The 12,150-nt window shown below is 52.1% G+C and overlaps 6 protein-coding genes across 6 annotated transcripts, besides 14 other annotated features; all 6 read left to right on the forward strand.

Annotated features, from left to right (window-relative positions):
- Positions 1-2,998: a sequence feature (areas not merged during assembly with more than two copies in the genome that could not be assigned to a particular haplotype).
- Positions 250-2,718, forward strand: Tc00.1047053511323.10 (trans-sialidase, putative; the record flags this gene model as incomplete). The annotated part of the gene is made up of 1 exon (XM_801981.1): positions 250-2,718. One exon carries the CDS (start codon positions 250-252, stop codon positions 2,716-2,718), a length of 2,469 nt encoding a protein of 822 aa, XP_807074.1.
- Positions 2,999-3,012: a sequence feature (haploid, non-Esmeraldo-like haplotype).
- Positions 3,013-12,150: a sequence feature (heterozygous, non-Esmeraldo-like haplotype).
- Positions 4,108-4,761, forward strand: Tc00.1047053511323.20 (hypothetical protein, conserved; the record flags this gene model as incomplete). The annotated part of the gene is made up of 1 exon (XM_801982.1): positions 4,108-4,761. One exon carries the CDS (start codon positions 4,108-4,110, stop codon positions 4,759-4,761), a length of 654 nt encoding a protein of 217 aa, XP_807075.1.
- On the forward strand, positions 5,289-6,551 carry Tc00.1047053511323.30 (hypothetical protein, conserved; the record flags this gene model as incomplete). Its single annotated transcript, XM_801983.1, has 1 exon — positions 5,289-6,551. The coding sequence occupies one exon, from the start codon at positions 5,289-5,291 to the stop codon at positions 6,549-6,551; it is 1,263 nt and encodes a 420-aa protein (XP_807076.1).
- Positions 6,493-6,533: a sequence feature (GA-rich).
- Positions 6,630-6,657: a sequence feature (AT_rich).
- Positions 6,809-6,854: a microsatellite.
- On the forward strand, positions 6,876-7,412 carry Tc00.1047053511323.40 (histone H2A, putative; the record flags this gene model as incomplete). Its single annotated transcript, XM_801984.1, has 1 exon — positions 6,876-7,412. The coding sequence occupies one exon, from the start codon at positions 6,876-6,878 to the stop codon at positions 7,410-7,412; it is 537 nt and encodes a 178-aa protein (XP_807077.1).
- Positions 7,496-7,542: a microsatellite.
- Positions 7,543-7,614: a sequence feature (A-rich).
- Positions 7,957-8,011: a sequence feature (GA-rich).
- Positions 8,111-8,135: a microsatellite.
- On the forward strand, positions 8,626-9,411 carry Tc00.1047053511323.50 (NADH-ubiquinone oxidoreductase, mitochondrial, putative; the record flags this gene model as incomplete). The annotated part of the gene is made up of 1 exon (XM_801985.1): positions 8,626-9,411. The coding sequence occupies one exon, from the start codon at positions 8,626-8,628 to the stop codon at positions 9,409-9,411; it is 786 nt and encodes a 261-aa protein (XP_807078.1).
- Positions 9,549-9,568: a microsatellite.
- Positions 9,797-9,835: a sequence feature (T-rich).
- Tc00.1047053511323.60 (hypothetical protein, conserved) lies at positions 9,960-11,696 on the forward strand (the record flags this gene model as incomplete). The annotated part of the gene is made up of 1 exon (XM_801986.1): positions 9,960-11,696. The coding sequence occupies one exon, from the start codon at positions 9,960-9,962 to the stop codon at positions 11,694-11,696; it is 1,737 nt and encodes a 578-aa protein (XP_807079.1).
- Positions 11,716-11,780: a microsatellite.
- Positions 11,993-12,048: a sequence feature (A-rich).

Consider the following 12,150-nt stretch of genomic DNA (forward strand, 5'->3'; position numbering starts at 1 on the left):
GCTGTAGAGAAAAAAGCGACGACGGTTTCCGCGCGTGGCCGCCACCAATGATGAACTGTCACAATTGCGTGCTGTCCCGTGGACGGTGCCCGGTGCTCTGAATCCTCTGCGACTTGTGTGTTCTCCTTCTCTTCTCAACACCCCCGCGGCAATCCCCCTGCAAAGAGACGGTATTGCCGCTATTGATTTAGGCACAATATAAATTCGACAAACAACACTCGAAGGACACACAGGTAGGCACCGAGTAAGATGGGGAGGACAGTCGTCGGGGCCAGCAGGATGTTCTGGCTAACGTGTTTCGTGCCGCTTCTTCTGGCGCTCTGCCCCAATGAGCCCGCGCACGCCCTGGCACCCGGATCGAGCCGAGTTGAGCTGTTTAAGCGGCAAAATTCGACGGTGCCATTTGAAGAGAACGGCGAAGTCCGACAGCGAGTTGTCCACTCGTTCCGCCTCCCCGCCCTTGTTAATGTGGATGGGGTGATGGTTGCCATCGCGGACGCTCGCTACGACACATCCAATGACAACTCCCTCATTGACACGGTGGTGAAGTACAGCGTGGACGATGGGGAGACGTGGGAGACCCAAATTGCCATCAAGAACAGTCGTGCATCGTCTGTTTCTCGTGTGGTGGATCCCACAGTGATTGTGAAGGGCAACAAGATTTACGTCCTGGTTGGAGGCTACAATAGTTCGAGAAGCTACTGGACGTCGCATGGTGATGCGAGTGACTGGGATATTCTGCTCGCCGTTGGTGAGGTTAAGAAGTGTACTGTGGACGACAAGACAGCTGCGAGTATCAAATGGGGGAGCCCCGTGTCACTGAAGGAATTTTTCCCGGCAGAAATGGAAGGAATGCAAACAAATCAATTTCTCGGCGGTGCGGGTGTTGCCATTGTGGCGTCCAACGGGAATCTTGTGTACCCTGTGCAGGTTACGAACAAAAAGAAGCAAGTTTTTTCCAAGATCTTCTACTCGGAAGACGAGGGCAAGACGTGGAAGTTTGGGGAGGGTAGGAGCGCTTTTGGCTGCTCCGAACCTGTGGCCCTTGAGTGGGAAGGAAAGCTCATCATAAACACCCGAGTTGACTGGACACGCCGCCTGGTGTACGAGTCCGGTGACATGGGGAATACGTGGGTGGAGGCTGTCGGCACGCTCTCGCGTGTGTGGGGCCCCTCACCCGCATCGAATATGCCCGGCAGTCAGAGCAGCTTCACTGCCGTGACCATCGAAGGAATGCGTGTGATGCTCTTCACACACCCGCTGAATTTTAAGGGATGGTGGCTGCGCGACCGACTGCAGCTCTGGCTGACGGATAACCAGCGCATTTATAACGTTGGGCAAGTATCCATTGGTGATGAAAATTCCGCCTACAGCTCCGTCCTGTACAAGGATGATAAGCTGTACTGTTTGCATGAGATCAACAGTAACGAGGTGTACAGCCTTGTTTTTGCACGCCTGGTGGGCGAGCTACGGCTCATCAAATCCGTGGTGCAGTCCTGGAAGAAGTGGGACAGCCACCTGTCCAGCAATTGCACCCCTGCTGATTCTGCCGCCTCGTCGTCCGAGCGTGGTTGTGGTCCCGCTGTCACCACGGTTGGTCTTGTTGGCTTTTTGTCCCACAGTGCCAACAAGACCAAGTGGAAGGATGCGTACCGCTGCGTGGACGCAAGCACGGCGAATGCGGAGAGAGTTTCAAACGGTTTGAAGTTTGCGGGGGTTGGCGGAGGGGCGCTTTGGCCGGTGAGCCAGCAGGGGCAGAATCAACGGTATCGTTTTGCAAACCACGCGTTCACGCTGGTGGCGTCGGTGACGATCCACGAGGTTCCGAGCGTCGCGAGTCCTTTGCTGGGTGCGAGCCTGGACTCTTCTGGCGGCGAAAAGCTCCTGGGGCTCTCGTACGACAAGAAGAACCAATGGCAGCCAATATACGGATCAACACCGGTGACGCCGACAGGATCGTGGGAGACGGGTAAGAGGTACCACGTGGTTCTTACGATGGCGAATAGAAACGGTTCCGTGTACATTGATGGAGAACTTCTGAAGGGTTCAGGGCAGACCGTTGTGCCAGACGAGAGGACGCCTGACATCTCCCACTTCTACGTTGGCGGGTATGGAAGGAGTGATATGCCAACCATGAGCCACGTGACGGTAACCAATGTTCTTCTTTACAACCGCCAGCTGGATGCCGAGGAAATCAGGACCTTGTTCTTGAGCCAGGACCTGATAGGCACGGAAGGAAACCTGGACAGCAGCGACGACGACGACGACGGCTCCAACAGTACGTCCTCAACTCCCGTTGACAGCGGTGCCAACAGTACGTCCTTAACTCCCGTTGACAGCGGTGCCAACAGTACGTCCTCAACTCCCGTTGACAGCGGTGCCAACAGTACGTCCTCAACTCCCGTTGACAGCGGTGCCAACAGTACGTCCTCAACTCCCGTTGGCAGCGGTGCCAACAGTACGTCCTCAACTCCCGTTGACAGTGGTGCCAACAGTACGTTTTCGAGTCTTCTGGCTGGGAGTTCCAACAGTACGTCCTCAACTCCCGTTGGCAGCAGTGCCAAAAGTACGCCTTCGATGCCTTTTGCCGGTGGCGTCTACCGTAATTTTTTCGTTTTTGTTGACGGCGGTGCATTTTCGGCTTTTTCGGGTGGAAGATTTTTCCTGTGTGCGTGGGCGTTGCTGCTGCATCCGCTCCTGATGATTGCTTCTGTTTGATGTAGCGAGAGAGGGTTTTCTTACATGGGTAGGTGCAGTAATAATTGGGGTGTTAACTGTTGCGGCAAATGTATGTGTGCGGGATCTCATAATAAAGAAATGATCTTCAGGAATATGTTTTTTAAATTTGCGAATCTTTTGGGCGGATGTGCAAACACATGGGAATGAGTAATTTGTTGAATTTGTTTTTGGCTTTTCCTTTTTTTTTTTTGTCACTGGCTTTTGTTCACGAGGAGACCGCGTTGGAATGCGGTGAGGACGTTTCTTTGTTTTGTTTTTGCCCCGACTTTTTTCTTTTCTCACGGTTTCACAAATAAAACCGATGGCTCGCACGCCGTACGGCAGCACGCGCCCCTACACCTCATGGCGTCACAACTGTGCCCCAGCAAGACGCGGCTGTTGCTGGCGCTGGTCGAATACCGTCAGCCCCGTGCCAACAGCAACAATCCCGTGAGGGAAACATTGCTGGCTCCTGGCTTCACTGACAATACGGGGCAATCGACCCTGACGCCACGCTGCGGTGGCTGGCATTGCCAGGGGAACGGTCTCCAGTTGGGCTCTTCGCTTTTTTCTGGGGGCTTGGCTCGTGTGCCACCCGCTCCGCCCACACGACCGGTGTGTGGAGATGACTGGCTGCGGTTTCCCTGTCCGACAGGCTGGCCAATTGACCGTGGTACGCGTGATGCCAACTTCCGCATGCATTTCCCGCCGCGGTCTCTGGATCAGGCGCTTTGACCCTGCAATAATGCCGCTGGCATTGTAGGGCGCATAACGATGCATTGGCAACTTAGCAACGACCACATCGCGGTGCAGTACAGGCTGAGATCCGGAGCACTGCGCTGCAGAATGGCTGACTTTTGGCTTCCCGAAGAATCGCACTCGCGTCTCTCGGTGATGGGCCTTGTCACCACGGTGAGGCAGTTGGCGACAAAATCGCCAGGGATCGACTTTGTGTTACGCGCTTCGAGAGGGTGTCTGGCGGCTGTGGGACTCGAAGATTGCCGATTTTCGGGCTCACAACGAGCCTGCTTCTCGCGAATGGAGCACAGAACTAATTTTTACTTCTCTGTTTGTGAGAGTTTTGGCGCAGTTTCCTTTGAATTGGGGACGTTGGGTTTATAGAACCAAACCCTGGTCCCCTCATTTTTTTATTGTCGCTTTTTTTTTTTTTTTGCTTTTGTTTAGTGTGGTGTTAATTTCATCCATTTAGAGGGACGCCGCCTCATTGTCACCGAAACTGCCACGGCGGTCTTTGAGTGCCCCCTCACGCTGATGCTGTGGAATTTGTGTCAACATTCGGAATTTACTTCTGAGCTTGATTTCCGTTTATCCTTTTTTTTGCTTTTGTGGGTTTGATGGAGGGGAGCGGGCAGCAGGGGGCGGGTCGAGATGCCTGTGGAGTCAACGGCGTCGCGGGGCTCTCTTCCGGCCATCGTCATTCAACAGGCAATTACGCAGCAGGTTGCCACGAGCACCAGCACCGATGTTTCCTACCAGACGTCATCGTTATCGCCATCGCGGCCGCCGTCGGCTCTCCGAGTCGAGGCTGAGACACGGCAAGGGTATGTGTACCAGGGCAAGCTTCTGTCGTTGGATGACGACTATAACATCAGCTTGGCGGAGGCAACATCATGGCGTGATCGCCTGTGCGATGTTGAGCGTGCGCTTCTGGCGGTGAGAGGGTTTCCTGCGCCTGCTGCAAGTCCCGCGACACGCCGGCGTTACGTTGGCTCCGTTTTTATTCGCAGCAGTAACCTGCTGATGGTGCGGTTTCTAGAATACGACGAGCCGGGCGCGAATGGGCGTCGGGATAATAGCCATGGCGCTGCCGGTTTGAGGTCTGCCTTTAAGTCCATGGTGTCGAAAGTCAAGCGACAGATCAATATGGAGCGGAAAAGGAATCGCATGGAGCGACAGAAGCGCCTGCATCTGGCTCAAACGCCTGTGCCAACTAAGGCGGCGAATGACGGGAGTGGTATGCGTAGTCGAAAGGATCCAAAGGCCGGTTCAAATAGGAGGAGGGCAGGAAGATTTTCTTCATGAGGTGTTTGTTTTTTTTCTTCTCTTTTTTGGTGTTTGTGTCACGTCTGTCTTCCGCGTCTTGTTTCCGTTTATTTGCATGCGTGCGCCACGGATACCTTGCGCGATGCGGCTCTTGGTAGTTTCTTACACGTCATGTGCGTGCCTTGGTGCTGGACTCGATAACTTTTTGTTGGCCTTTTTTTTGAATTTATTTCCTCCAGAGGGAAGGGGAAGGAACGGCGGTACCTGTGTCTGCGTCTACGCCTGCGCCGTGAGGGACGGCCAGGGGACGAAAAGAGAAAACAAATAAAAGGACTGTGTGAAGGGAGGAGGAGGCTTTATTTGTAGGGGAACATTTTTTCTTTATTTTGTTAGGTTTTATTGGAGGCGCGTGTTTGTTTTGTTTGGTCAGGCGTACATGCTGCCAGCCAGCAAAAAGGAAACAAAACAAAACCGGTGCTCTCAGGTGGTGTTTGGTTGATCCATTTTCGATATTTCACAAAAGAGCGAAGTTAAGAAAGGGGGAGGGCGTGTCTGTGGCCGCGTTAATGGCCGTTCGCGCTCTACTGCAGGTGGCCGAGAAGTGCCTCGTGTGCCGCGTTTGCTACACCCTTCTCCGCTCTCCAGTGGTGTTTTCATGCGGCCACGTCTTCTGCAAGGCGTGTGCCGAGCGTTTCATTGAGGAGAGGCCACGGTGCCCTTTGTGCAACCACGCTGTCATGAGCCGCCGGGCAATCACATCACTGCCGACCGTCGCGAGCCTCATGGGCCTGGTGCAGGATGTGGCCAAATCACTGCGTCTGCAACAGACGGCACACGTTGCTGCCGTGAGGGCTGGCAATATTGCACCGCCGCGCCTGACGGAGAAGATTGTTGGGATACAGACGGCGGACGAAAAGTGCTTTCCGACGGCTGCTGTGAGGGATTCACTTGCGTCCACTCCGACCGTGGACGACGATGCCGATGAAAAGACGGTGAGGGTACCGACGATCCACCGAAATGTGAGTATGCCAGAGACACAGTTCCTGCGTACTTCTCCGCCGCCCGTGCCTGTGCTGACTGACGATTTTGTGGCATGGGAAGACGCGGAAACGCAACGCATTTCCTTGAGAAGTCCGATTGCAAGTTCTTTTTCCCGTTCTTTGCAAAATCATTATTATCAGTGCGTGGCAGTACGTCGTTGCATTGGGGAACTTTCAGTGGGGGCCTATGAGCGTGTTGGTTGCTGCTTTTTATGCGGGCTAGATATCAAGAATCGTACTCAGGTTCGCCAATACTTACAGCAGATTCTTAATTTGGATCCTACCTGCGACCACATGCGTCTTCGGAGGCTGAACGAGGTGACGTTGAGTGACTTTTTGGGTTCCATGTGGGATCTGCACCTTCCCACTCAAATTGTGAAGCGTGCAGCAAGCGGTATGTGCCGAAAGCATGGCCGTAGCGGGACTTTTCTTTCATCTTCTACGCTATTAGTGCACCAGGCGTGTCTCGAATGGTGCGTGTTGCATGAACGAGTACGAGACGCGGTCGCTTTGAAGGTTGCGGTTATGGACACACAGATGCAGCAGCTGGACGGCTCTTTGCGTGCTTCCACATGTTTCTTTTGTTCAAACAGAGGAAAATGCCTGATTTTGTGTGAGAGGTGCCAGCGGAAGTCCTATCACTACCCCTGCGCACTGCTGACAGGCGCTGGCGTGTGCAACATTTTATCTGAAACCATGTCTCTGATATGTGCGACGTGCCTACAGGAACAGGAAGAGCAAGGGGAAGGGGAGGCGGAGGAGGAGGAGGAGTTGTTGGTGTTGTTTTAATATTGGGGGGCGGTGATACGTCCTGTACACATATGCCAGCAAAAACACCAAAAGCATGCATTTTTGTGAATACTTTTCATTTATTTATTATTTTTATTCTTATTTTGTATGCTTAAAAATCCCCCGTTTTTTTTTTTTTTTTCCTTTATGCGAGTATAAGTCGGTTTGGAGGGGCAAAGAAGGAAAAAGAAACACAAAAAAGTTGCGGTGACTCCCGTACACAAAGGAAGGAAGGCACCACACATACACACACAAATTATATTATATTATAATATATTATATATACATATATATATATATATACCAGTACACACCTCTGCAATTATGTCGCTATCCGGTGATGATCCGCTGCAGCAGAACGCCATGATGGGGCCAGGATCTGCGACGGCCGATCAGACGAGTATTGTCTCCGGCGGGAAACACGGTGGCAAGGGAGCTGCAGCGCGTGGTAAGGGCAAAGGCAAGGGCAAAGGGAAGCGTGGCGGCAAGACGGGGGGCAAGGCAGGAAAGCGCGACAAGATGTCACGTGCGGCTCGTGCCGATCTTAACTTCCCTGTTGGCCGCATTCACTCTCGGCTGAAGGACGGGCTGAACCGCAAGCAACGCTGCGGAGCGTCCGCTGCCATTTACTGCGCCGCCTTGCTTGAGTACCTCACGTCAGAGGTGATTGAGCTCGCGGGGGCGGCAGCGAAGGCGCAGAAGACGGAGCGTATTAAGCCGCGGCATCTGCTGCTGGCGATTCGCGGGGATGAGGAGCTCAACCAGATAGTGAACGCCACCATCGCCCGCGGAGGTGTGGTGCCGTTCGTGCACAAGAGCTTGGAGAAAAAGATCATCAAGAAGTCCAAGCGAGCAGGCTGAGGAGGAGCTCGCCCCCGGGTGGGGCGGGGGAAGAAAAAGAACGGAGTGAAGAAAAGAAAAGAAAGGACCCCAAAGAAAATGAAAAACAAACAAACAACAAAAACAACAACAAAACGAACGAACAAACAAAGAACAGAACAGAAAAGAGAAGAACACAAAAACTAAAGAAAGAGGCAAAAAAAGTAGAGGAGAAAAAAGAGAAAGCGGTGGCTGTTTTGGGCCGCCAGCGCCATGGAAGGGCCGTGGCCGGAAGGGGGGGCGGATGTGTGGGCACGAGGGGGGAGGTGCCGGCGACCACCACGGCACGGATCAACAACGTGTCACAGGGAGAGGAGAGAAGCCCACAGAAATCAAAGGCCGCCACCACCACCGGCTTTTCAGCGGCACTCCTTTTTTTTTTTTTTTTTTGCCACACGATAGAGTCATGTATTCCATACTTTTTGTTTTTTCTCCATTCCCACTTGTTCGGTGTCTCTTATTGGCGCCCGGTGGGTGGGTGTGGTGGTGGGGAGGAGCAGTTTTCAATGGAGGCAAGATAGATGAAAAAGGAAAAAAAAGAAAAGCGAAGGAAGCAGAGGGAAAGGCGTGGAGGGAAAGGAGCAGGCAGGTAGAGGCGGGAGGAATACAGACAGAGGCGGGGTTAAGCCACCTTCTCTCCGCATTCACGAATAAACGTTGTAGCCATGCCTCCCCATATATATTTTTATTTTTATTTTTATTTTTTTCTCTGCTTCCTTCTTGTAATTTTTTGTTTTTGTTTGTTTGTATTTCTGTTATCTCTTAGAAAAATCGTTGATGGGAGCGAGACAGCCACTGCCATCCGGTGGGGTATAGAGAAGAAGAGTCTGCAACTGCACTTTCCCAGCAATTCCCTTCATCACGCCTTGTTCTATGCAATATGCAAGGCGGAGATGGAGGAGTTTAAGAGTGATGTTGCGTCTCTTTATGTTGTGTTATGGTTTATTCCCTTGTGCGTGCACTGATTTCTATTTGCGTGGCTGAGGGAAGGGGAGACCGCCATGTACATGAATATCGACTGCTCGCCCCTTTAGATCTTTTTTTTTCTTTCTTTTTTTGTATTTCCTTACTCAGGGGTTCATTAGGAGCATTTGTAGAGACTGCGGGAGAAACAAACAAACAAAAAGGAACCAAGCAAGGCTGTGCGTACTGAGGTCGCACGGCGGTATTTGTTAGTCCGTTGTTTCTGCTGCAGATGTGGCGACGCATGGCGGTTCTGCCCACTGCCGCGTGGCTTGAGGGGACTGCCTGCCGTTTTATTCACGGCGAGATGCGGCACCAAAACACAGACACGAACAACACCCGCATACCGTGGGACTTCTCCATAGCAAGCTATGAGGAAATCAATAATGCTATTCTCCCGAAATTCCCACGGAGCCGCCGCAGAAGTGCCGTGATTCCCCTCCTGCATCTTGCGCAGCGGCAACAGGGCGGATATATCCCTGTGACAGCAATGTACAAAATTGCCCGTATTTGTGAGGTGCCCCCAATGCAGGTCTTTGAGACCGTGACGTTCTACTCCATGTTTAATCGCCAGCCAGTGGGGAAGTATCACATCCAGTTTTGCGTGACAACCCCGTGTATGTTGTGCGGCTGCGACGAACTTGTCCACCGCACGGAGGCTTACTTGAATGTGAAGATGCATGGCACGACGAAGGACGGTCTCATCACACTTGGGGAGATGGAATGTCTTGGTGCCTGCGTCAATGCCCCCATGCTTGTTGTGAGCGATTACAGCCGTCCACCAAATTTTTCATATGACTTTGTGGAAGACTTGACATGGGACGCTGTCAAGCAACTCATTGAAAATTTACGCGAGGGCCGCCCATTTAAGGTCGGCACCCAACGCTCCGATCGTAAATGGGCGGATCCGGCAGGCGGCCGAACCTCAATTTTTCTGAAAGAGCCACCAATGCCGTATTGTAGAGACCTTGATGCAAAGCCAGATCCACCAGCAGCCCCGGCTGCTGCCAAGAAGTAGTGCGTTGAAGGGCAATTAGAAAACCGGGCTGGTTGGGGGAAACGTAGTGGAGCCGAGAGGTGCACGCCCATACATGTATACATATACATGTATATTAGCTGCATTTTATGAGGCTGCTGGGTAACGAGGGTGAAGTGTTTTTTTTTTTTTTTTTTTTAGTGGGTGAGGAGTAGTGTAGTATAGATGCCCGCGTGTGTGTAGTGAGAGGTGTACATAGATGTATAAAGACGTTTGCGTATCGCTTTGTTCTCAAGAGCCTTTTGAGTCATTGGTGTGTGGGGTGAGACGGGGGTAATGAGGTAGAGGTATGGGGCACATACATGCCAATATTTATGACATTGGGAGAAATTAAAATTGTAGGAACGACCCGCAGTGTTTTGCTTCATTTTTTTTTTTTTTTCCCCTCATCTTTTTTTTTTTTTTTGATGCAATGAGACGGTGTCACCGTTCGTGATTTATATCAGCTCCACGACGGCCACCAGAGTCATCAACATCAACAGGACAACCAGCTATTCAACCAGCTGCCGTGGACGAGCGAAAGTCAAAGTATGTCTTACCCAAATTATTCTCTGACTGATTCCATTCGCGCCGCACTTGCGGCACATGGGGTGCGGAATGCTCGTGTCGTCATTGATTTGTTACCGGGGAACGGGCAATTGGGTGTCAGTGGCAATGAAAACGGAATGAACGGCGATTGGCATGTCGTGCAGACAGACGACATGGAAATCATCATCAACGAGCGGGAGGGGGTACTGTTGATGGAAGGTACACCGGCGCAGCAACCGCTGGAGCCGCCGAAGACGCTTCCGCCGCCACGCGCTCACTCGCCGTTTGGAACAGTCAGCGCACCGCCAGATCTCCTAGTGGGAGGTGGCGGCGCGCGGCAGCCGAAGAAACACCACTCTCGAGAGAAGGTGGAGGGCGGTAACGGCTATGATTTTATGGAAAACGTGGTGGAACCCACAACAAAATCAGATGATGCGCTGCCACACGGGTCTTTTGTCGGCGATGCACCGTCGAGCGGGTCCTTTGAACGAAAGGTCCCCATTGTGCCTTTGGAGGATCTTCATAAAGTTTCTCTGTCGAGTGATCTACCAAGGGGCGAAGGGGCCGGCGAGGGGTTGCCGCACGATCCAACGACGCCGTTGCCCAGTTCCAGCTTGTTGAAGTCACCATCCGCGCTCTTTCCAACCCCTCAGGCGCCAGATGATCGGCGTGAGTTGAGGAGCAATTCGTCTTTGTTACCGGCGACTCAGCCAGGAAGCAACCGCAAGACAAGCGTTGTACTTGTAGAGAAGCTGAAGGCACCGGCGCCGCCTGTGAAGACCACACCGTCTGGCCTTATGCCTGTTTTCAGCATCCTCAACACAGAGCACAGTGAGCAACTTGAACGCCTACCTAGCAATGCCAGCTCACGGAAGTTCAGTAGCGTGCACCTGGTGGAGTCGCCAGTCGTGGAGGAACCGAAGCACCAGCCCCACGTCGCTGAGGGGTCGGAGGCGGCCCGAAAACCGGGCATTCTTGTCACGGGGGCGTCATCAAAGACGGGGCAGACTGACTCAAAGCCTGGAGTTGTCGGTGGGAATGGTGAATTGAAGTTTCCCCATTTCGGTGAGCAGAGCAGCAAAATGTCAGTATCCAGCGAAATCGACGTCAGTGTTAACGGCAAGATGCTCAAGACCCCAACACCACATGTAGATTTCTGGAAGCTCAGTGGCAAGCAGCGTCTGCAGGAGATGCTGCAGGAGCAGCGGGAGATGGAGCAGCAGGACAGGTTAAGCCGTGCGAAGCACGAGGAGATTATTCAGGAGGCGCAAAAGGTTTTGCAGAGGCTGGAGCAAAATAAAATGGCATCCAAGGATGAAGGTGAATTGCCCTCACTGCCGCAAATTAGTCTGCGTACCGGTCCAGCGTCTTCTCGCCCTGTGGCGGCGCTCTGTGCATCCCCTCACTGTTCATCGCTATCGCCCAGCAACGCAAACGGCGTCAATGGCATAAAAGTTCTCAGGTTTACGCTGCCGGCAAGTGGAAAGGCGAAGGAGGAGGTGGTGAGTCAACTGAGCACCAGCCCGGGGGGGTCCCAACACCTGTCCAGCAAAGACAAGTACTCTATGCTTCTTCAGGAACAGGAAAGGATCCTGCGGCAGAATGAGGAGGGTGAGGACGAGTACAAGAAATTGGTGGAGCGGGCTGTCGCATTTCATGAGCAGCGGAAGGAGCAGAGACGTCTGCACGAGGAACAGGGGTCTGAGGAGAGTGAAGAAGATGATCCCGTTAAATTATGAGTTTGAAAATTATTTAATCTATATATATATATATATATCTTTTTATTTATTTATCTATCTATCTATATATATAAATATAAATATGAAAGGACGGATGTTTTGTCTATCCCTCTTTTCGGTATGTATACAATGAGTATTTACATATGTATATGTAAATTTGTCAGCGTGTCACTTGCTTTCTCCCTTCTGAAAGGGAAGATGGGGAGGCGGGCGGGAGGCGGGAGCAGGTGGCACGGAAAGCAGTTTTTTTTCTTTTGGAAATAAGTAATGAAACGAAGAAGGAACGAAGAGACGAGAAGAAAAAAAAAAAAAAGAAAAAAGAAGAGAAAAAAAAAGGAAAACAAAAAAGAAACGAGGTGGGAAAGAGGAGGGGGAGAACGACGTGGGGTGTACGGTTCTGGTCAAACTATCCTTTTTTCTCTTTTTTTTTTTTTTGGGGGGGGGGGGGGGGGGG

This window comes from Trypanosoma cruzi, genomic scaffold (genome assembly GCF_000209065.1).
Source record: "Trypanosoma cruzi strain CL Brener 1047053517089 genomic scaffold, whole genome shotgun sequence".
Lineage (NCBI taxonomy): Eukaryota > Euglenozoa > Kinetoplastea > Trypanosomatida > Trypanosomatidae > Trypanosoma > Trypanosoma cruzi.